At 37.3% G+C, this 25543-nt stretch overlaps 1 protein-coding gene and 1 long non-coding RNA gene across 5 annotated transcripts in view; one reads left to right on the forward strand and one right to left on the reverse strand.

Annotated features, from left to right (window-relative positions):
* The first annotated feature begins 3007 nt into the window (after positions 1–3007).
* Positions 3008–13994, forward strand: LOC124414913. The gene is made up of 3 exons (XR_006930083.1): positions 3008–3019; positions 9864–9868; positions 13805–13994. It is a non-coding gene; the product is annotated as an uncharacterized LOC124414913 (long non-coding RNA).
* The window catches only part of LOC124414906 (protein eva-1 homolog C-like), a 79962-nt gene continuing 63835 nt past the window's right edge, over positions 9417–25543 (reverse strand). For 3 of the 4 annotated variants that reach the window (XM_046896063.1, XM_046896064.1, XM_046896062.1), the window contains exons 6-9: positions 19884–20105; positions 11543–11794; positions 10402–10633; positions 9417–9750 (exon numbers count right to left, since the gene is read on the reverse strand). In XM_046896063.1, coding sequence (XP_046752019.1) covers positions 9507–9750; positions 10402–10633; positions 11543–11794; positions 19884–20105 — 950 coding nt within the window. In that variant the 3' untranslated portion in view covers positions 9417–9506. The remainder of the gene's footprint in view (positions 9751–10401; positions 10634–11542; positions 11795–19883; positions 20106–25543) is intronic. The other variant, XM_046896065.1, reaches the window with a different exon arrangement.

Raw genomic sequence — 25543 nt, forward strand, 5'->3', positions numbered from 1 at the left:
CAATTTTCACCGAGGGTTTTCACAATCAGGTGGGTCGGCACGCACCGCGTTACAGGCTGCATCATAACTGCGAAATGAGTGAGGAAAGCCGGAAGGTTAATTAAAATTTTCCGCACCCTCCCTCATCGAGGCTACAAAGTTACGTTTAATCTTTGCGCTGAATAATTGCAGCTGGCATGATCTGTGCGAAGAATGGGGGAAAAAAAAGGAAAAGTTATCGCTGAAGTAAAGAAGAGAAAGAAATAAATAAAAAAAAAAAGCAAAGTATTCTATCGATAATGAAATTCTGCTAGAAATTTTTCAAGTTTATTTTTTCCCATCCTTTTCTACCCTATTGATGAAGAAAAACTCCCCGAAGTTTTTCAAATTTTTATACCCAACCAAAAAAAAAAAAAAAAAAAAAGTATTTCGTGGAAAATTTACAACTTTTTTTTTCCGCCGGTGGAAAAAATTTGAAAAAATTCTAATACACGTTTTTCATAGGGTGGAAAAGGATTTAAAAAAAAAAAACAAAAAAACTTTCAGTCAAATAGAAAAGAGATCGGGTTCGAAAGTTGTCGATTTGGCGTGGAATGCCCCATATGTATATTACAAGGTAAAAGGAGAAAAGGGGATTTTTTGCCGAGTTGTGGGTCTTTTGCCTTGTAACAAAAGCCTCGATTGGCACTAGAAAATCCCGAGGAGGGTAGGCATGCCTTATACATATAATGTAGGCGCTGAACCGGACTGAATGAACCACTTATATGCCGCGACGCCGGCGCGATTCCATCAAACCCATTAATCAAGCCCTCCTTCAAATTCCCTTCGAGCCTCCCAACGTCCGTTTGAATTTCATCTCGAATTACAATATCGTTTTTCAGGCTGTTTGAATTCGGTGTTTTTTCCTCTTCTCTTCCCCTCTTATCGAACAGCAGCCCTTTCAATCAACTCTGGAGTGATAAAATTTTCAGTAATATCACAGCCGTCAAGTCAAAGTTTGAGAACTTCCTGCAAGCATATTGGGCACAAATACTCACGACCCTAATCGACTCTCGCATCGATTCACACAGCGACGCTCGTTAATTTTCCGTTTTCAAAAATCCCGCCCTGACGGCAAAAATTCGTTAAACTCAGACCGCGTACTTGATGCTTGGTCTGATCATACCGCTGCCGTTACTACTTACAAATAATACGCAACAGCACAAGCTCACGCAAAATGGGTGAAGATTTTTCTACTTGTTTTCTCTCTACTCAAGTCTGAATAAACAAGTTCTAGTAGGGGAAACTGGGGCTAGAAGTGACGGGGGTAGGTTGTTGCAATTGTTAAAGGGGGGGTTAAGGGTTAAATACTCTCCCCGTGGCCCCATCTTTCATAGTTTAGAAATCGTGTTACTATCATTCCAAAAGGGTGTATCTCAAAATATACCCCCTTTTGACTCTGCAGAACCAAATGGGGTGTATCAAAAAAGTTGTTTTTTCTCCAATCAACTTAAAAACGTGTACATAATGTATAAATCTGTGGAAAAAATGGACAAATCGTTTTTTTTTTTTCTCTTTTGCCATTCCATTTTTTCGAAGGTTTACACATTATAAAATTTTTCTTACAAGAAAAAAAATTCTTAAAGCCAAAAGGGCGTATATGAACAAGAAAAAAATGATTTTTTTTTTCAAATTTTGATACGCCCTTCTCGTTCTGCAGAGCCAAAAATTCTTTTGGCATTAGTAACGCGAAATAATAACCGTTTTAACAATCTACCCCTGTCATTTCTAGCCCCGGTCTCGCCTACATAATAATTTATTTTTACTCCGCCAGAGATTGCCTCGTGTGATATTAAAGATAATTATAATCTTGAGTCAACGTTAGCGACTCAGAGTGAATGGAATATCCGGAATTGAAGATGATTAGTCAGCCACTGTACATAGTGAGAGACTTAGGCCGGGATGCTCTTATCCGGAGTTCCTCTCTTTGGTTAAAAGTTGCCCCGAAGCCTTTAGAAGTTGAGTCTCTCTTAGGAGAGCCAGGTGTATATATATGTATGCATGAGGTGGGTTAGAGGACGAGTGGATCAGAGGGTTGCGCGTGACGCGCCGGTGGTAGAAAATCAGATTACATCCGTCTTTTTCTTTCACCCCTTTTCATTTTTTCCTCCTCCTCCTCCTCCTCCTCCTCGTTCACCTTCTTCCGCTTCTTGTTTTTTGCTTTTTCTTTTATTCTTTCTTTTCTTTTCTTTTCTCTTTTCCCCGCTCCGCCTCCTCTTCTCGTGTCTTTCCTTCCTTCCTTCCTTCCTTCCTTCCTTCCTTTCCTTCGGAGAGAGGAGGGCGACTCGCTGCGGGGTCTGGAAAAAGAGGAAACGAGGGATCGGGGGTTGAGGGTTGAGGGGGCGTTGAGAAGAAGTCGCGGCGAGGTGGAGGGTGAGGGTGAGGGTGAGGGTGAGCTGACAGGAGTGTCGCCCGAGGCCGTGAGCCTCGGGAAGGAAATATCGACCCGATATATACTTACTCTATACCTTATACGTAGTCCACTATAGTCTATGAATTGTGATGGTGTCCTGGTTGCGCGACCGCGTGTCCGCAAAAAAATCCCCCTCATCCTAAGGACGGACCCTCCGATACCCTTCGATTCCTCGGCAAATCCTTTTCCAGCCTATCAGACTCACCGGGTGTTATAATAAATATAAATATATATATATATGGGGTATTCCACGCCAACTCGACGAGTGTTAAACCCTGACCATCTCAAAATCATTTCACGTTTTTTTTTTCTTCTGACATTCTACAAGATAAAAAAGGTGAATTGAATTTTTTTCAAACATTTATAAGAAAAAAACGGTTCGAAAAAAAAAATTCATGTCACGTTTTTTACAGACTAGAATCTTAGAAAAAAAAAAAACATAAAATGATTTTCAGATGGTTGGAGTTTAACACACTAGTCGAGTTGGCTTGGAAACCCCCCTTATGTATATATACGTTGTTACGCTAATTTGAAACCGAACGTGTTGCCGGGAATTATTCCGTATCACATAGAAGTTTAGATTCTGCGGTGAAATTATCGGTTAACGTAACAACACGTCACATCACAATTCCTCCTTATATATATATAGTGAAAACAAACATGCGACACGACGGGTAACAACCCACGAATAGGTGGAAGGTATGTATTATACCGAATACTGTATACCTACCGACCCTACCGTCGGTTCGATAATTACCAGAGAATATGACGTTTCTGATTAATACGTTTCTCCTACTGCCTAATTGCCGAGGAACACGATAACTCGGCACAGCTGCTACACGTTCGACTGGCATCGAATCATCGAAACGCGTGTGCGGTTGTTACACAAAGTTCGGCAATTTAAATTGAAAATTTGCAGAAATCGGGGTTAAAGAATGGAAAACTGTGAAGAAAAGTTAGGAAACTTGTGCTTTAATGGGATGACCTGGTCAGTTTTAACGTTGTCCAGGGTGTCCAAGTTATTTGTGATAAGAATCATTATTTTATCCAGTTTCTTCTCATGTTGACAATAAATGATAAACATTTGTAAGAATTGGCTAGCTAGTACAATTTTTAAGAAGTCAGGGCTTCGTTGAAAGTAAGATTGATTTTTTCTCGCCAAATTAGTAAATTTTCATGAACCTAGGATAAAAATTATTATATTCCAAGTACGACATAAAATTCCCTGAGATTTCCACCTTTTTTTCTCTCATTCCATAATTTTCATGAATATCAGATATCAAAGTCCACGTATTTTAAACGCAAAGAGGGCTTTAACAGTCCCATTCTATACACAATTCTGAACAAAAAAAGACTCAAATCCATTTTTATTTCATGCAGAAATAAAGAAATGGCAACATACGTAGGGGGGGGGGGGGGGGGGGGGATTTAATCGGGGTAACGATTTGTCCGTTTCGTCGTGTAAGCCATGCCCTCACCTCTGAGTTGTGAAAAGCAAATTTAATGGTTGGAAGAGAATTTTTTCGACGTCGTGTGACTGCCGGCGTTGCATGCTGGGTATTATAATTCGTCGAGCCCCGGGTGATCGAAATTTAACCAAACACCAAGTATCACGTATACAATAAACATTACACGAGTTAAATTATACTTGCGTGCGATTCGTTAACCTGTCGTCGAGAAATCAGATCTACGTCGTGGAACATAGTAATTAAATAATTACTATATATTAGGGTGGCGCAAAAAAACCGACAATTTTTTTTTTTTTTTTTTTTCGAGTCTCGTGTGGCAAAATGTTAGTTTTTGATGTTTTAAGAGCCCACTCCAAAGGAAAGCTCGAAAAAAAAAAATTTTAAGAAGTCGCTCCAAATTTTTAAAAATGTCAAAAATCGTCAAAACATTAAATTGAAAAAATTATATTTTCAGTATTTTGTTTGATTTTTAATTCATGTCGTGGTGTATTGTTATCGATTCTTTCTTACTTAACGAAAGAAAAAAAAATTATGAAATTTTAATATGAATGTTAAAAGGTCGCTCGAAAAGATCTAAAGAAATGCACGAAAAAATTGAAAAAAAATTATGAGCGACCTTTGAAAATTCAAATTTTGAACTGAAACTTTCGGGAACTTATTTTTTTTGGTCTATAAAATTATACCGTAACGAGAAAAAAATTGAAAAAGAAAAATAATCGATTTTTGACGATTTCCGACGCTTTAAAAAATTTGGAGCGACCTCTTAAAATTTTTTTTTTCAGCTGTCCTTTGGAGTGGGCTCTTAAAACATCAAAAACTAAAATTTTGTCACACGAAACTCGGAAAAAAAAAAAAAAAAAAAAAAATAGTCGGTTATTTGCGCCACCCTAGTATACACGTATAATTCTTTTCGTTTGAATAATTTGAGTTTATTTATTTGTATTTATATTCTTTATCCGCTCGATCCGGATTACGAATGTCAATCTCGCTGAAATCTGCATGAATAAAAATTTTCAAACTGCGTGAAACTAACCGAATCACTTCGAGTTTGATTTTCACGCAGTGCACAACGTCGCAACCCCTACTATTGTTAGGGGTGGGGGTGGTTTCACGCATTCCGCTAGCGTCATTGATACGTCTTGTCTCTGCATGGAATCGATCCGGATCCAGGAATGAAAAATGTACTCCGAACACGCGGGTGTTTTAATAGGAAACTCGTTTTGTTCGCGAATATTGATATTGTTGTTGCTTTCTCACTCGGGACTAGAAATAATATTCAAAAATTGCCATTTTTTAAAATATGGAGTGACCTGTTAAAAATTTTTTTTTTTAACTGTCCTTTGGAGTGGGCTCTTAAAACATCAAAAAATAACATTTTGTCACACGAGACTCAAAAAAAAAAAAAAAAAATAGTCGGTTTTTTTGCGCCACCCTAGTATACACGTACAATACACCTGCGTGATATAGGTATAATAAATATATATATATATGCGATTCATGTCAACGAGAAAGTCCGGATTAAAAATTGACCGTAATATTTTATTATGACAATGTTCATATATAATATTTATTTTATTTGTGTTTTTCTTTCTTTTTTTTCTTTTGTTTTCGCTTCTCTTTCTCATCCTCTTCAATTCTTTTATGCTTAATTCGCTCTTTTTCGCACTTCTTTCATCCTTCATACACGCCATTTGTACTTTTGCGATATATGTATGTATAATACGCGTGTACGTAGTGTTAATCTTTTCTCCTCTCTTCCCCTTCTTCTTTCCATTAATAATAATACGATATAACAACAGTGATATACTTACAAGTGTTTATATATAATAATAATAATAATAATAATAATAATAATAATAATAATATACATTTATACCTATCTTACAGTAATATTCATTTCAATTACGAACAATTATCGATATTCGATAGATTCTTGTTGTTTCTGTTCTTTGTTCTTTTTTTTTTCCTACTTTTGTTTTTTTTTTTTTTTTCACGTCCTCCCACTAATCCGTATTATACGAATAAATCAGGCGGAAAAATTTAAACGCGGCGTGTATCAGATTCTTACTCTTTGTCTTTTTATAATAATTATTATACACATTTTTTTTTTATTAATTTCACCCACTTGAACTATTATTTTTAATATTGTTGTAGTTTTCGTTATCATTATTGTTACGTTATCACTTTCACTGCTGCACGTGTAAACCAAACATCGTTATAATCAATTATTTATTAATTAAGTTTACGAGTCTCTTATTATTAATATATCTACATGTAATATATATATATATATATATATATATATATATATATATATATATATAAAGGGATTGATTTATGCATAATGAAAAAAGTGAAAATATATTCAACACTGTATCGATTTTGTAGAAAAATAATAATGATAAATTCATATTATTAAGTATTAAATGACGGCTGAAGGGGTGGGGGCAGTGGAATAAGAAAGTTAACCTAGACTAGTGACATCATTTTTGAAATTTTTGTTGATTCTCTTATTTTCCCTTCATTCTCTCTCTTTCTTGTTTTCGATTCGCCATTACACGTTTTTATATGAATAATCCTATGTATTTGTTATTTAACGTTTTTCTTCTTTTTTCTTTTCTTTCATTTCATCTTGTTTATGTACTATACAACGCGTATTTGAGTCAACTTTCTCAGAAATTTTCTTACTTATATATATATATATATATATATACCATCTATACTACGTTAATTACTATATAATATTTTACAGAATTATGTACAACGTATTGTTTGTTTGTTTGGTTTTTCTTGGTTTTTTTTTTTTTTTTTTTTTTTTTTCGGAGTTTTGATTTTTCGTCATTTAAGTACCGATAGAAATTTTCACGCGTAACGATTTCACGCCGACGACGTGACCTGACGTGAGGATAGTATAAAGGGTGTACAGAATAATACGTACGTACCGTACATTTCCTATACGCGTTATCGTGAATTAAACTATATTATATACGCGATATTACATCACCGAGTATCGCCATTTCGTCGCGATATTTACTCGTGTAATTGTTTTTTTTTTTAACACAACATAATAACGTCATTATAATTATACTAATAATAGTAATGACATATATTATTATCGTACGTAAATTTTCTTACTCCCTGCATATATATATATATATATATATATATATATATATATATATATATATATATATATATATATATATATAATACAAAAGATTATCACTGTCAAAGTTGTTGTTGTTATTATTATTATTATTATACGTATCGAATAGTATAATATTTTGCGGTTACGTTTTTTGTACATACATACATACATACATACAAACAATATAATATAATATAATATATACGTATAATACGAAACGTACAGATACTTACACCGTAAAAATTCGCTTCGAATTAGCCAAAAATGATTTCCCTTCCTTCGGTTTCCCCTTAAACTAAATATTTGTTACGTTTCATTTTTTTTTCCCCGCAACGCGTTTTATATACCCCGCCATTTTCGCTACTCAATTAAACTGTTATCGATTCGTTTATCTATGTATGTATGTATGTATGTATGTATGTATGTATGTATGTATCCATTTAAATATACGTGTATATACGTATACACATACATATATACATACATATATAGGTATTGTTGTTTGAATTTACGAAGGACGTTGGGAAATTTTCGATAGCGGGACGCGCAGACGTGAATCCTATACGGCCGCTCTATATATAATACATATATATATATATATATAATATTCAAATTGTCAGGCACTCCGTTGAAAATATTCCAACAAGAATAGTTGATATTATTAATTCTTAATACCGATATTATTGTTAGTGTTACTATTATTGTTATTATTGTTATTATTATTATTATTATTTTGTTGATTTAACCTTAATTATCTTTGGTACCTCGAGTTCATCTCCAATCGATATTTCCACCATACGCGTAGAATATAGTTACAATATCCGCATACGTGGAGTCCGTTATATAGGTGAAACATTTTTATACGTACATGAATTTTTCCTAATTCCGTTCAATTTCATTTCATTTCATTCTCAGCAGTTTATTACTTGATTTAAATCCAAAGTTTGTGTGGTTTTCTCAAGGATTTTGTAACGATGTAAAATTTTCTTTTTCTTTTTTTTTCATTTTTGGCCGAATGAACAAGATTCGTGAGAAAGTGACTACGTATGTGTCAATGAAAGAAAAAGACGGACAATTAAGTAAATTGTATTTAAGAAAAATTGATACTTTATGCCAATCGTTGCAAAGATCTGTATATAACTATATACCTATTGAAATAATAATACATAGTTAGTAAAGATAATTACCTTATAGATTCATACAACTATCGAAAGAGAAATTCATGGCACAAAATCGGTCAAAGTTTTTTCAACTATTTTCATCACCCTCGCCTCTCGATACGCGAATAAATTTCCTCATCTCCGGATTTACACCTTAAATTCTAATATAGTATACATACTTACGTATATATATATATATATATATATATATATATATATATATATATATATATATATATATATATACTTGATTTTATTTACAAATTGATATTCTATAATTATGCTTGAATATTTTTCTCTTTTTCTCAGCTTCACGTGTGAAAACACAAATGAAAGATAAAGTAAAAGCTCGCACTGACGTAGCGCGTTTATATCATTATACCAATGCTGACGTTTTGCGATATATGTATATTCGATCGAGGAAAAACTGCCCAACAACAGAGAAAACGTTTCTGGCGTCTAATTTTGAGTAATAAGCGAAGAAATGAATACAAAAAAAATTACCAAAAAAAAAAAAGAAGAAAGGAATGGCAAACGCAATACCAAGAATCGATCGCTGAACTAATTTCCTCTTGAAAAGTTATTACACGCGTGTATGTTTGTCGGTATTATTATACACATATATTATTTGAGAAAGTAAATAGGTAATACCTACGTAGCTCGGCCGATAAGAAAGATCAATACAAAGCGTGAAAGTCCGGAAGCTTGTATAATCTCCATAAGAATATCCCCAAAGAAAGAGGAGAGAGAAAAGAAAACGAGAGAAGCAAAAAAAAAAAAATAAAATCATAATAATAATAATAATAATAATAATAATAATAATAAGCTAAGAATTTTCTTTCATCAGTTATACACGATCGAACGATCAGAGAGAACTAACTATATATAGTCGGTATGAAATTTGGTGAAAAGAGCTGTTAAATCCATTCATCTCGATACATAAATTTTTCTCACATAAAAACTTGACGGTTTAAAGATTATTAATAATAACAAAATGTTTAGATAATTATTTACAGTTATTATGTATAATAACAAAAGAACGAATCGTCGTTAGAAGAAGAGGAAGGTGGTGGTGGTGGTGAAAGGAAACAACAATTCAACCCCAACGAGACTGACGTCACTCACGACGACGAAGACAATGATCGTATATATATATATAATATATATATATATATATATAATATAATATAATATAATATACGTATGTATATCTAGAAACAGTACTTCCGAGTGGTAACTTCCGGTACCGGACTCAACGTGGGGGGCCTCCCCTCGCGGAGGGCTGCCCCCTCTTCTTGTCAGCCGTAGTAGTAGCTCTTGTTGGTCATCGTTCTTGGGTTTTCTGACGATCGGAGAATCGTGTGAAGGCTATCGGTGCCGACCATGTGATTGCCGAGGTCGATCCTGACGCCCCCGTGATGATGATGCTGTTGCTGCTGCTGAGATGTGGCGTGGATCGGCGGGGTCCCCATCAACCCCATCCTACCGTCCGAGTAGTAACGTTCCCCGTGAAGACGCTCGGCCAGTTGCGTTTCCGGAATCCTGTACAGGGGTTGAAACGGGGCTCAACGATTTCCGAAAGGAATCGATTTCTCATGATTTCTACCCGATTTCGAATCTAATCTTTAGTTATTCGATGAATCGCAAAAATTAAGTCAAGGTTTTAGGTTTAGAGGACCTTTTTATGTAGGAAATTAAATTTGACTTAAAATTTTTTGGTAAATTTGATTAAACGATTTTGAAGATCGTTCAATTCTGCTGAAAATTTCGACCAAAAACAATGTGATAGCATAAAATGGCACTGAGTTATAGAATTTTTAAATAAAGAAAAAAAGGTTTTTGCCTTACGTGTATTTTATATAAAAAATATTTTCACGCCCAGGGAAATTACTTAACATTAATATTAAGGGTTGTAACCTTCGAGATTTTTTTTTTTTTTTTTCTTGCCTTTTCGACATATCCAACAAAATTTTAGGTGGAGACAGAAAAAAAAAATTGACTAGATGAATACAAATCAGCTTGCTTGCTTGGAAAGAGGATAAGTGGATTGCCAGTGATTCCCGAAATCACGTGATTTTTTTTTTTTTTTTTTTTTTGCTCATTCCTCATGATTTCGTATACATTTTGAAAAATCGTGAGGAAGGCTGGTATCGAAAACCCTACGAGATAAAATATGTTAACGTAAGATTGTACCTCGAGTCCTGCATCGGAACGGCTACAGGAGTTGTGAGATCGATATCGGCGTCGATCTCCGAGATGTCGTCTGTGAATCCGTTCGGCAAGGCGTCGTTATTGGCGTGAAATTTAGCGTCTCTTTTAGCCCGATGTCGGCTGACCAATAATCGGCCGATAACCAGACCGAGGAACAGAAGTATCCCAGCCGTTACCGAAACGATTATGTAGAGATAGAATTTCTCCTGGTTTTCTGAGAGGGTTTGGAAAAAAAAAAAAAAAAAAATCGAAGAAAGAAAAATTAATAACGCATTTTTGGATAGTGTTATAAAATTTATGACGTTGATCAAGAGACTTGTTATTGTATCTGACGGGAAAGAAGACTCTGAAACTCTGAAAGGTATATATATATATATATATATATATATATATATATATATGTTGAGAATATGAATTCCTCATTATCGTTCAAGTAGACAAAACGAAATACGGAATACTCGTAAAGTATGCATAATCACTTGAGTGAATAATTCAATTATTAATATGACGATACAGGTATGTATGTATGTATGTATGTATGTATGTATGTATGTATGTAATAAAGAGACATTAGACTAGTTTCAAAATTCAAACACATGCATATAAAATCTACCAACTACTGAGAATACAAACGTATTATATGCTTATGTAATATTCACGTAACGTAATCATATAGAGTATATGTATAATAATAATAATACTGTAAGATGCATAACAGCAAAAATGCAAGCCAGATGTTTTTTTTATCTTGTTCTGCTTTTTTTTTTCTTATTTTTTTTTACTACCCGCATTCCTGATGTATATATAGAGGAGAAAATTGATCAGAAGATTCTACTAAAAGTATAACAATTTGTGAATAAGAAAAAATATACTTTCAATCGATATTACATCCAGCTCGGTGGATGACGAAGCGTGCGTATAAATTACAAACAACCCCCCCGTTGGAAAATAATGAATTCCACGTAAAGGAGAGACCAAAGGCAGTAACCACTCTTGGTTAAAATCAGACGACTTTCTTCCGATCTTACCGACGGTCGGTAAGGAAGTTCGCGACCGGTAACAATGGTTTATTCGCGACTCGTGGGCTAGGGGTTGTTTTGAAAATAGATCTTTTGATACTCACTTGATATGAAAGCGTAGGCATTGATCCACTCATTGAGATAGCCAACGACAACGCGTTCCTCCTCGGGAATGGCGTAGATAACTGTCGTGCAGTTTGTAGGAAAATCAGAGCCTGCGTCCACCGCCTTACTACTACCGCCCCTGTCCCCCAACATCATTCCGGGGGTGTCCTCGGTCGGCATTTGGTTATGGCTATGCTTGCGCTTTTTCTCGTGTGTACCGACCGAGCTCGTTACCTTCAATCGCGAATCCACTATCCCGCGACCCGACAAGGAAATGGAGAAGAGAAAAATAAACATAATCCAACAACTCCGATATTAACAAACATCTCTACGAGTTTAGGGTCTATTATAATCTTACATTATATTCTCAAACACATCAACTAAACGTCTACGTCTTTTTTTCAGGGTTATGTTAAAACTATATCCACCCTATATATATATATATATATATATATACTAGTCTGTACAGCTGATTTACAACTCAATTAGACGAATATTCGAGGAAAAATGATTGCTATTATTTGTTCAATGAGTAATAATTTTATGATTCCTATACGTGAATTAGAAAAAAAAAAGATCAGATGTGCGGTAAATTAGGTTCACTGTAAAATCTTTCGGTGCTTCGAAACGTTGCTAATAATATTTGATCGAGAGAAGCAGGAAAAGAATTTTGCTTGATTGCATTTAAATAGTGCGACAAATGAATTCATCGTATATGTTAAATACCTGTGAAAATGTCCCAGAATTGCAGAGGATTTTGGTCCGAAACATTCGAATGTTTTCTTTTCTTTTATAAGCGAGTATTTTCAAAAACTATTAGATTGTTTTATCTAATTTATTTCGTTCACAGGCCGAGTTGGTGCAGCGAGAGACGGTCGGTTTCACGTTCGTTTCTCCGTAGAAATACGCGAGGACAGAGATTACAGAGAGCCGTAGTAAGCAAGCCGTTATCTTCCCACACGTGAGTATAAATCAAGTCAATTAGTACCGGAGATAACAACCAACCACATTTGACAAACCAATTATAAGGCTTTCTTCCGTCTATCTAGTGACGACGGTAGAATTATTAATATTCTCAACCGAGATATTATATAATTATGAGCTCGTAATATCCGATGATCGAGGAAAAATCTTGACGCCGTTTATTGCTATTGTACATTTTTCATCGATTTATATACTTGGAATTTGTCCCTTAATTTTATTATACGACATGATTTTAAGACACGTCCGTCGACTCAATATTCACCGATTATACGAACTTCTTGTTATTCAATCGGAATCGAATTTACCGTTACGTATTGATTATTTAAAAATTCTTTGCCCTCCAAAAAGCACTGTAATTAATTGTAAGCCTGATACAGAAAATTTAGTTGCAATCGAAAACGGAAAAGCACAAGTGCGAAAAGTAATTATTATTGCGTAAGAATTTTACGCGGATGCAAAAAATTCATGCAAGGTTCGTGATCCCAATGACATTACATCACACCACAATGAGAAAAAATGGTTTCCACAATCTGCACGGATATGAAATTACGAATTGAAATGGTCACCTGCCTGCCACCAAGAAAGGAAGAAAGAAAGGAAAAAAAAAAATTCTCCGACAAATTATTTCTTCACCCGTGAAAGTACGACTGAGGAATTTTCGAGAACGCCTGTGAATCTGACCGTTTGACCATGGTACGTGCGTATCCATGGCCAAAGTCTGGCTGTCGGCCTCCGGGCAGACTTTTACATGAATTTGGTGGTATGGCGATTGATCGATTGATAGCCCGCAGGTGGAGAGTTCAAGAGGCTTCTGAAACAGCTGGAGTACGTTTGATATTGTGTTTGCCAGTATTTGGTTGAAATCCCTACGTTCGTTTAAACCCGGGGAATTTTAACGAGTTTCAGCCACTCGCGGATCGTTCATCATCGTCGCCACGTCGTCGCCGAGAACAAGCAGCTCCGAAGAGCGGGAAAGCGGGAAATGTTTAAATGCGAAAAAAATTGATAATACTACGACAAGACCCAAAAATCAGTAGTTTCCGAGGTACAGGCTTAGGACGAAAGGTGTTCAGATTTTTTGATATCCATGGATTTCGTGATTTTCGTGAATCATGCGGCTTCAAGAGAACTTGAAGTCGAACAAATCACTCAAAATACTGCGCGGCTGATTCTCAACGATAGGCAGAAAGCTGTGATTTATTCCATCAACGCATCGATTCCAACCATGAACTCGCTGGTTTACCGGAAGAAGGTGCGACGTCGGATTTGGTCCAAAGAACGAGACCCTCCGACTCTTGCGATGATCGACTTGCCCTGTTTTTCAGGCGTCTGCGGAGTCTCCGCGAATCGGTTGTGCAGTTTTTGAGTGATACATTTGATTTAAAGTCGCCCTCGAAGCTTCGTAATTCGTAAAAATCGCGTAATCCATGGATATAAAAAAATCCATGCAGCCCCTTCCGAAGTCTGTATCTCTGTATCTCGAAAACTAATGATTTTCGGGACTGGAGTCCTTGAGAACTTTTGATGAAAGAATAAGTACTACAAGATACTGAAAATCCAGGCAATTTGACCGAGAGCCAATTTCCACAAGGATTCTGCGGGGTCTTTTCTGATCGGCTTTGGCGAAGTAGATGAATGTGATAATAAAATTATTTAACTACACATACGAATATTACCGCACGAGTGTAACTTAAAGATGAGATTCAACGGAGAGGTTCGTTAAGGGAGAAAAATAATTGGAAGTTTGTCTCGAATTTTATTACATTTTTTACATCGAACCAAGCTCTCTTTACGCATATGCATTTTGTGAAATTAAAATTAGCTTCACTTCTGCACTTATTTAGTTAGAGTAAAAGATCAGAAGAAGAAGAAAGAAATCATAAATAAAAAGAAAAATAAAAATAAAATAACAGAGACGCGTGGAATTAAAAGACGTCACTTTATATCGCGCCTTGATGATATTCAATATCCCCGAGTTAACAAAAGATAAAATACAGTCAGACGTGTATAAAATCGTGCAAGTATATATGCACAGTGAGTGAATCCCCATTTCCCAAAGCCACGTGGATATTGATACTGCAAAACTCGCTTGCACCAGCAGCAGCAGCAGCAGCAGCAGCCGGTATTCATTCTCTTTTTCCCTCTCATCTGATTTAATTACCACTCCACTTTGATTAAACGCGCAGTGCAATGGTGAATTATTCAAAAGTTTGCTCAACTCGACTGGCCACCACGGCGGGCGTCTGCAGAGATTTTCCAGGACAAGAAGAGAGAGAGAGAGAGAGAACGAGAGAAACAAGTGAGAGAACGAGGGGTGAAAGAAAACTTACCGAGAGTTTGCAAATGGATGTATACTTAACTGGTGTATAACCAGGTATTACGTGCATATTATATATATATATATATATATATATATAGGGGAGGGGGTGCAAAAGGGGGTACTTAAGTAAACACTTATTTTTTCGACGAGTCAAATACGCTAGATCCTGTTTTTTTATTTATTCTTGAATTGTAACTAAAGAAAATAAAAATGATTTTCAGACGTCAGGGTGAGAAATATTTTTTTTTTTTAAAACATTTCAAAATTCAAAATAACGCTCAATAATGTTTATAGAATTATAAAAATATATGTATGTATATGGTAATGTGTATAAAAAATGAATGACTGAGATTGTGACTAGAAGAATTTACGTTAAGGAGAGAAAAGAAAAGAAACTATCCAGGGAAAGCGGGAAGAATAAGAACACGAAGAGAGTGTTCTCACAAATGAGAGAATCAAAAATTCACGTAGCGAGACCCTCAGCGCTTATTTGTACTTTGAAATTACAATTGCATACGTATATAACGTCTGTCGTCGTGAAAGAGAAGACGAAGACGGAAAAAAAAAAAAAAACAATCCGAAATAAAATTGAAATTTGACGTTATATTGTTTATTTTCATAATCCAATTGGAAAATGATGTTGATGTTCAAAAATTGAAAAAAAAAAAAAAAAACAACAGAAAAACTAAAACAACGTGCAGAAAAGAAAAATATTAAGAGCGAGTAAAATTGAAATCATTCAAAGTTGTAATTAAAAGGTCCGCCTCGCGTTCATCGTACCGATTCTCTTTCTCTCTCTCTCTTTTTCTCTCATTATCTCATTCTCTCTTTCTCTCTCTCGGGTGTTTCAGGAGTTAGACGTGAATTACTTGAGCCCGTAGGGCACTGAGGAATTCAAAGTTTAAACTAGAGAGTATCAGAAGGATCGAGTCGTTCCCGAAGTAAAAACCGGGCAGCGTTCAGAAGGGGTGAGTTTATTATACCCTTTTCAATCGGCACGAGTTGTGCGCGAAAATAGACGCGAAGAAAAAAGGAGTCGAAGAAAATAAATGGCAAGGAAAAATACGGGAAAAGAGTTGAAAACTTTGATAAAAATCCAATCCACTCGTAAACCCAACGATGAAATTAATCGTACAGGGGATGAAATTCGACGCGTGTTGTATAATAAGGTGGAAAAAAAAAAAAAAAAAATTCGATACACGCGAGCAGATCTCAAATTGAAGCCTCCTCCTCCTTCTTTATATTCTTAGGCAATTCAATAACGCCGAAATGACAAATGGAAATAAGTGGGACGGGATTAAAGTCACTGAATAATAAGGGGATTAAAAATCTCATTAATTTTTCCGGAATTAGCTGACTAACGGTTTCCGTTGAGCGAAAAACCTGCGTTAATAATAATACCCATAGAGCTGTGGGGTAAAAAATCGCCTTATCTTCCTCCTCGCCTATTCGAAACATCCAATATCGTTCTGGCTATAAAATTTTGCAACTCAATTTCATATCTTTGACGATGGATGTATATATATATATAATTATATTGTTATATTATTATATTATTATACAAAGGTATAAAATATATTTTATCGGTCTTTTCAAAACTTGCGTATTACCAGTTATATGTATATGGGGCATTCCACGCCAAATCGGACGGTTTGAAATATTTTAATTTTTGATTTCCTCAATTTTTTTATATTTTTTAGTACCCATCAAAAGAGCCTCTCTTATAAATTTTGAGATTTTTTTGATAACTTGTTAAAAAAGTATCAGATTACAAAAAAAAAACGCTCTTTGTCTAGTTTTTTGTTCATAACTTTCTTGATAATGGTCCAAATTTAATTTTTTTTTCTAAATTCTTTGTTTTTGGATGACCTTTACAGAAAAAAGTACAAAAAAAATATTCAAAGTTTGTTTGGTTGAGATTTTTGAGTTTTAAGTCTTGAAGCATAATTTTGACTTTTTTTGAAAACTTGATATTTTTTTCAACAAGTAATCAAAAGAATCTCAAAATTGATCAAAAGAGCTCTTTTTAGAGGTATTAAGGAATATAAAAAAATTAAGGAAATCAAGAATGAAAATTTTTCAAACCATCGGATTTGGCATGGAACGCCCCATGTGTACTGTACACCATCCCATTCGCTTTTATACCTATGCCTATCTCGTTCACGTCGTATTATTGTACGTATCGAAAAGAAAATTGGCGATCTGGTAGTAAATGAGTTTTCAGAGGGAATCAATCAACGTCTACGTCACGTTTTTCTTCTGCTTATGTCTAACTTGCATATTATCTAAACACAGGCACCAAAATCTTACATCGCAGAAAATCAATAGAAACTCGAACGAGGCAATCTAGCCCACTTTCGAAACTAATCAAAAATCCTGAATTATGATTAATCTTTGAAGAGGATGATTTATGCTAGCGATACTTGACAGGAAAGACAAACCTAATTGGTAAAAAAATGATCAGCAGCTGCGTCTGAGTTACGATAGTAATCATTGGAAAAAAAAAAAAAAAAAAACGGATGAATATTATGATTACAAGCAAATAATAATAATAATTATATTAATAAGAAGAATAACAGTAGATACAGGAATAAAAGTAAGTACGACGGAGAAATTGCCTCATAAATATTTCATTGTCGCAGCCAGCGTATGGCGGAAGGCTACACATATTCGTTTTCCGGAACGACGAGATCGTCGTCGTTGTTGCTGATGCGAGTAAAATGAGAAAGATGAGAAATACGAGGAAGATAAAGTGGGGCATAAGAAATTGATGCATCAAGGAGTAGACGAAGAATAAGGGAGAGGGGCGCGGAAACTGAGAATCGAATACACGACGCCGCACGAAAATAACCCGACAGTGAAGAATCGCGTCGAAGATGCTTCCGGAAAGTCCCCCTAATTTCTCACTCGAATCCGGATATATTTTGGAATTGAACCAAAAAATGGGCTGACTGGAAAAAAAATTGTGTAAGTAGCGATTTTCCTTCGGAAATCGTTGGGGATGGAGGTTACTGGGATTTGCACCCCATCGCTTAAACCTCCATTTTGAATTTACTGAACAACTCGTTTATTTTAAATTTCACAAAAAAAAAAAAAAAAAATGTTAATATCAATTTGATCGATATCAATTTTTCCCTATAAGAAATGGCGTAAAAAACTATTTTGGCTTGAGGTTAGAAAAAATGGTGGCAGTTTAGACCCTTGCGAAACTAAATCGATCCGAGCCATAACCCGGGGTTAAAGTGGAGAAGACCATGGCAGAATGAGAAGGGAGAAAAAGTAGAGATTTGTTCCGTTAAAAAGTGCAGCAGAAAATTTTTCCGGTTAGTCGTATAGCAACGTTCTTGAATTAAATCTCCGAGTCTTGGAGAAGAGAGATTCTCTTCCATTCCGCCTGCCTGCCTGTCGTTTTGAACAGATTATGCGCGAGGCTCACTGAAAGATTTCGAAATGCAAATAAGCAGCGAGCAGCAGCAGCAGCGAGACGAATCTGTGTAGGTGAAATTGTACAAGTATTTAACAAACAGAGTAGCTTTCGTAAGCCCTTTAATTGGCCAAGAGGAAAACGTATAAGCTCCCCGGATTCTCCTCCAATCTTCCGGTCGGTGTGAAATGAAGAGCCTAAATACCATCGTCCCCTACCTCTGCTTCGGCGTGGAAATTTTTTAGAGGAAGGAGATTTTTTTTTTTTTTGTCCTTTTTTATTTTTTTATTTTTCTTGTTGTTTCAAAAGATGGAGCAAAACGGAGTATCGAATACGAAACGGTAAGTTTGCCGGCGCGGCGCGGCGCGGCGTTTCCGTTATCGATATAATCGGAACATTATTTCTCGTATAGACGGTGAAATGGGATGCAGGGTTGGTGTCCTAACTCGCTCTAAATGCATGACGGTATCTTCCAATTTTACCAGGAAGATAGGATCGCGCGCAGCTCGGCGAGGCCATATTGGCGAGAACCAATTGGAGGCTATTTTCTCGCTTTAAAATCACCCTCTGTATATAAACATATGTGTACCTGGTATAGGTGGAGGGAGAGAGCCATAGAGCTAAAGGCCGAGAGGAATATTGATCATGACCATAACGATTGTCCCCCTTTGCCCGCATACACACATCGTGATATGGAAATGATAAAAGGAGATAAACGAGATAAAACGAAAAGCGTTCAAAATTTAAGATACGTAAATAACATAATACATGAAATATTAATTGTCAGTTATGGTGCGATATATTTAAAATCAAATTAAACCGCGGTGGCGATTGTATACGAAAGTGAAAGAGCCAGCAGAAAGGAGAAGAACCGAAAACGAAGGGAGGGGGGGGGGGGGGGGGGGGGTTAAAAGAAAAAAGAAAAAAAAATCGGAAAAAAGGGTAAAAGAAATTCAGAACGACGCGACGGCTGCGGAATCCGCAGGATGCTTCGCGTAATTGCGTAGAGATACAATGAAATATGAGCCAACAATATAATATACTATACTGTATACACTGTAGCTTGTAACTATGTATATATATCACAGCCACTCTTTCCGTGTTCAGGGTGTTTAATTAAAGCAATGAATTAAAAACCCGACTCTCTCTCTCTCTCTCTCTCTCTCTCTTGGTAAAAGTTGCCTTCTAGTATCCAATCTATCAGGCAGAAAATTAAGCTTCAGAATCACGTTGTATATATGACGTATATATTAATTTAAACGTCAAATATAAGTCAAATGATCATCTTTCGCGAAAAAAAAAAATTGTCCAAGTGCAGATTGGGATATGTATATATATATATCCATATTAATTAATGACAAACGACGAGACAGCTACTATAGGTATACAAAACAATGACAAATGACAACAACGATTAATCGTCAAGCAAACTCAGCGCATGCATGCATGCATGTATGTGTTCAGCCATAAGCCACGAGCCACAAGGATCAATCCGACTTTTAGACCCATAGAGCGAGAAGAATTAGATAAGAAGAAGAAGAAGAAGAAGAAGAAGAAGAAGAATAAAAAGAGGAAGATGTAACATAAGAAAAGGATATAATCCTCGACTTACCGTCATTGTTAGTTCTCGCCCTCGGCGGAGAAGAACTGACAGTCGGTCCATCCCTGGAACTATTATCTCTCGGCTGAGGCTGAGGACCTTCCAAGTTCGGACTGGGACTAAACTCGGCCCGAAAATCTGCCCTGTCGTAACCCTCCTCGAACTCGTTCACAAGATCCGTTTCGTCGGCTTCAACCGCCCCCTCGTACTGCTCCCGTAGCACTTTGCGAGGAACTGCGTGAGAAGAGTTATAAGAAAAAACATCGACGAATAATTATTATGATAAAGAGAGTCTCGTTGGTATGTAAGATAATGAAATACCGATACGAATCGGTTACGATTTAATTTAATATATTTCATTGTCACCCTTTGGGTCTGGAATGAAAAGTAGGTACCTAACAAGGAACATCGGTTTGGTATCCCCTTCTGATTTCATTGAGACTCGTGTATGTTGTAGAAAAATGAAAACCATAAGACACTAATTTTTTTCATCTGCGAAAAAACTTGATGAATTTCAATGAAACGAACCAACGCTAAAGTTTTCCTATATTCATTAAAGAAACATTTTACTCTTGGATTTCATTCAAATCATTATTGAAGCACGTCAAGAAATCACACCGTTGATTTTTCATTTTTGGGGGTCATTTTCATCCCCCTAAACAGTTTTGCCACAGATAAAAAAAATGTCGTATCTCTTAGTTTTCAATAAGTCTCAACACAAAATCAACGTAGGACACCAAACTGATATTCCCTCTAAGAAGAATATAAAAGATTATTTTCATCGATTGAAAAAGGTTGAATGAAGGATTACACATATAGACATATAAACGAGCCAACGAAATCTTTTGAGGAAACATCGCTTGAAAGGTTTAAAATGTGGTGGTGGTGGTGGTGGTGGTTCTAGCCTTTGCAGAATGGCGGCTTCCGCTACGATTCGCATTTGCATTGTTCATGTAGGTACACATATAGAGCCGGGCAGTAAATATGGAAAAGGAGCTTAGCCGATGTTCGGTAATTCGAGAAGCGGTTTAGGATATTAATACGATGATGTGGTTGAGGGGGGGGGGGGGGGGGGGGAGGAAGGACGACGAGGGGATGGGATACGAAGAAGATGAAGAAGGGCAGGGGGGTGGGGGGGTGGGGGAGGATCACGAGCGAGTTGATGCGACCGGTTAACGGGAGGATATGACGTCATGTATGATAGCGAGGCGATTCCGCCACCGCCGCCGCGCCGGATGACCACATCAACTATGAACCACTAAATTATGCCACGTACCTGCCGAGCACCCCTTAAACCCTTTCCCCAAAAACTCGTCTGTAGGATAATCTGATGGGATGCGATGATAATGATAATAATAACAAACGGGGGGTGGCAGCCACCCGGGAGTTTGATAACGTTTCGTTTCACGTAAACCTCCCCCCCCCCTCCCCCCCACCCCTCCAGTGGGGTGGTTTTCTTAGGTGGGTTTAAAGGTATAACTGCCGCCGTGCCGCTGCGGAAAACTAGCCAAGTGATATAATTCCTAATTTGGGGGTCGTTTGGTTAATGACGCGGGGACGATCAAAAGTTGTTACGGAGATATCTCGGGGGGCGTTAAAAGCCTCTCGATCCTCGCGAGCCAGGGAATCGCGAAATCGCGAAATCGTACCGACTCTGAAAGTCGCATCGGCCCGAAGAACGTCTGCAAGTATACAAACCCCGAGGTAAGACGACGGTGGTAGGTATATAGCTATATAGAATTTATTTATTATACGCATTTATCGAGTTCGTTTGATTGCAGGGGAAAGTTAAGCGGAAGCTAAAACGCCGCTGACTTTCTACGTAATATTGGTATCCTCTTTACGGAGTTCGGTTAACTTTGCAAATTGAGGAAATACCGAGCATCCCTTATACTTTCGTCGATTTTACTTTTCCTCTCTTGTGTATTGTGTCTATAGAAAATAAACGAAAATCAATTATTCGAAAGGAGTGAGAATTTCATCAAATTTCTGTGAAACTTTTTTTTTTTTTTTTTCTAGCCGCTTGAGACAGAACTTTGCAAGTTTCAAAGTTTACACAGAGGTCAACGGAGAAAGAATTTTTTCTTTTTCTTTCATATTTTCAGTTTATTACCAATTATTATTATTGAATAAAAGTAATTTAATTGTAAATCTGAAGTTTCTTTAATTGTTATTTGCAATGAATTTTGGAAAAAAAATGAAGAAAGGAAAAAAAAAAGATAAAACTTTATGCAATAAAACTGTTTTTACATTCATTACTTGCGTAAAACAAATCAAAATTTGTCACCTAGAACCACGCAGACCGAAAATTCGTGTTCACCGGTATTGTCCACAGCCGCACACCTGTGTCGGAAGTATCGATCGAGCCGAAAAAAAAGAAGAATCTCTTTAGGCCAGTTCGATGGGCAAAAACGATTTCCAGGTCCGCGTAAACGCGATTTTGAAGCCACCCTCCCTCCCCTCCCAAGCGAAGGATGCTGGACGAGGAGACACGGGCGCATGGCTTTGAGGTAACGGATGAAATTTTGTGCAAATTAGACTAGAGCGACACATCAAAAGCTTGAAAGCTTGAGAGATAGGTGCAGGTAGCTACGTGCGAAATAGAGAAGGACGGCAGCACCGACCGCAGTTTGGAGGGCCAGGAGTGTGTAGTTGGGCTAGCTATAGTAGGTTGGGGTTGTTACCTTATATATATATATATATATATACGCGCATTGCCTCTATTACTTCCTTCAAAAAATATATTGCTGTGACTATAAGGTGATTTGCATATGGGGTATTCCACGGCAACTCGTCATGAAATGAAATAACAAATCTGAGGTATAAAGCAAAACTGCAGAAAGGGTGAATAACGGTGACGAAAATTCAGATCGGGGTGAGAAGACGAGGGAATGAGAGAAAAAAAGTGAAGAAGAGAACGAGAAAAAAAAAAAAAAAAAAAGAAGAAGAAGGAAATCTTGAGGAACGAAATGAATGTAATAATCTTTGGTTTAACAAGATTCACGAGGTGCTCGAAACTCTCCGAGGAAAAACAAATAAAATAGAAAATAAATGTAATACGAAGGTACGAAAGGTAATAAAAGAATAAGAAAAACGTAAAGATCCCAGAAAAGTGTGAGTGTGAGAAAAAGAAAAAATAAAGGAAAAGAGAAGACGAAAAAAAAAAAAAAAAAAAAATCGTCGAGTCTTCGGAGGGAGGATGACAAAGTTAAATGCCAAAACATTTCCGTTTTTCTCACCGGAATAAGGTGAAAATGCGAGAAAACGATGAAGGGAATGAGAGGTGTGTAAGGGAGGAGCTTTCTAGGGACGGTTAAAAATTTAACAAATAAACTGGATTCAACGGAGAAACTTATTTTCACGTTACGTTAAACGTCGCGTGTCGCTGTGGGATGATAAAAAAAGTATAATACGGTTGATATATGTAAAACGTAACCGAGAAGAGTCAGAGGTGAAAAACAAGATTTTAATATCACGCGACTAATGGCATAAAGTCGTATGAGCGCCATCTTACAACTTTTTTAATTATGCGTTTTGATAATATTCTGAGCAAACGGTGAAATAAAAGATTTTTAAAAAAAACCGAAAAAAATTTTACACTCCTTTGCCATTAAAATTGCATTTTTGGGTTGCTTTTACACCCTTATGCCATTAGACACGCGATATTATTGACTATTTTTCGTTAGATTTTTTTGAAACGTATAAAAAAAAAAAAAAACCTCGTCGCGCGACGTCAAAATTTTACATTCATACGTCGGTCGCCCTTATTGTCAAAGAGGCCCTTTCAAGTAGCCGAGATAAAATTTGCATGTCTCGTGGACAGAATCGCGACGTTTCAATGTACGAAAAGTTGGTAGGCGTAGGTGGCACGAAAGCGGCGCAAAGTTCTAACCACAGAGTAACACGGCTCAAGCTCAGAGAAAGATAAAGAGAGGAGAGAGAGAGAGAGAGAGTGAGAGAGAGAGAGAGACCGCACTGCGTCGATCCGCATCCGTGAAGACGAGGAAACTTTCTTCGGTAGAGGGACATTTACTTAAACTTGCAAATATTCGCCCCTTATTTCCGTAATTTGCGTAATTCAGTTGTTGCCTGTCCCTCCCACCCTCCCACCCACCTTCCATCGTCGAAACCCGCAAGCAGACCGCAATTCGTTCCGGGGTTAAAACCGCGAGTTATAAAACTTTATTTTATTCTCTCATCTCCTCGTTCGCATAGCATTACCTCGCCGTTAACCTTTTCGACGACGATTTTCCCTCCTAATCCGTCGTTCAAACAACATCGATATATATATATATATTATTATCATCGCATTTATTTACTGTGAATTAACGTGGATTGACCGAGATATGGACCGGTTTCAGTAAACGAAATCATAAGTATCTTTCGTCCTCTCGAGAATGAATCGTTAATCGCCCCCTTCCCCCCTCCCCCAATCATCCAAAAAGCTATCGGCACCATAAAACGCAGAAGCTCCGGTCGAAGTCCGTGTCGAATTCGTCGAGATGAAGAGGGTCTTCATCTCCTAGATACGCGGCCAGCCATGGCGGGTCTCGGGTCTAAGGTCGAGAGATAGGGGGTGGCACGCGAACCCGAGAAGGACCCTGAGCTGTTATAATTATTCCCCGAAGTCCCATCAGCGAGAGATATCGCCGGGTGAAGCGGACCCCGCAGGTTCCAAGGGAAACCCTAAATTCGGGAGCCACTCGTGCTTTCGTTGATGCTATTCGCGCGCGGTAGCATGAGAGAAAAGCGCAGAGACCACTCAGCCAGACAGTGCGGAGCGATAAAGCCCGGAGATTCCGTCCTCGTCCTGCGGTTAATACTAGCGTGAGAAGAGAAAGAGAGAGAAAGAGAGAGAAAAAGGAAAAGAGAGGCGGCTTTAATCAAGGTCGAATCTACTATACATGGTCTAGCTGGTGAGTGAAAGGAATTCATTGACGAAAGAGCGGAAAATGACCGAGTGAATGACGAATTAGAGAAGTCGAATAGCTTGATGCGGTGCTTCGGGATCTGCGGCGCCTCCGCAACGGCTCCGCATACGTTTTATACGATCGCAACTCAGCGGTGCCGCCTTCCGTCTGACCATATGGGTCGCTGGTCCACTTGGAAGCTCGCGTCTCGCGTCTCGCGTCACGTCGCGAGGCTCGTCCAACTCGTCCGCGTCTCTTCCGCAAATAAAGTCCTTGAATAGGTTATCGATTTGCTATTTCGCGAGCAGTTTAAGCCGGATAAGGATCCCCCGGAGGATAGCCGACACGCGCGCAGGAAGCCCGTCGAATTGGCGGCCTGGAACATACCTTGTGCACCTTGTATATATATATATATATGTTGTACCGTACCTACACAGCGATGCAGCGGAGCAGGACTTTGGGACCAGCCTGCAGGGAGAGTAATAAAAAATGGAAAAGGAACCGAGACTCGAAGGATGAAATCGTGATTGTTTTTCGCGTACCAATATTCCGGCAGGATGGCGTTGGTGAAAAATGGAGTAAGAAAAAAGGAGAAAAGTGAAAAAAGATAAAGCAAAGGTAGTCCCGGTGGGTTCATAACTCTTAATTAAAATCCCCGATTCTTTTGTCTCGGGTCGAATATTCCGGTAAGTTGTAAGGAAGGTGGGTAGGTAGGGTGGGCAGCTGGGTATCCGCCCGTTTAATTAACCGGTTACACCTATA

Source organism: Diprion similis, chromosome 14 (genome assembly GCF_021155765.1).
Source record: "Diprion similis isolate iyDipSimi1 chromosome 14, iyDipSimi1.1, whole genome shotgun sequence".
NCBI classification, from domain to species: Eukaryota; Metazoa; Arthropoda; class Insecta; order Hymenoptera; family Diprionidae; genus Diprion; species Diprion similis.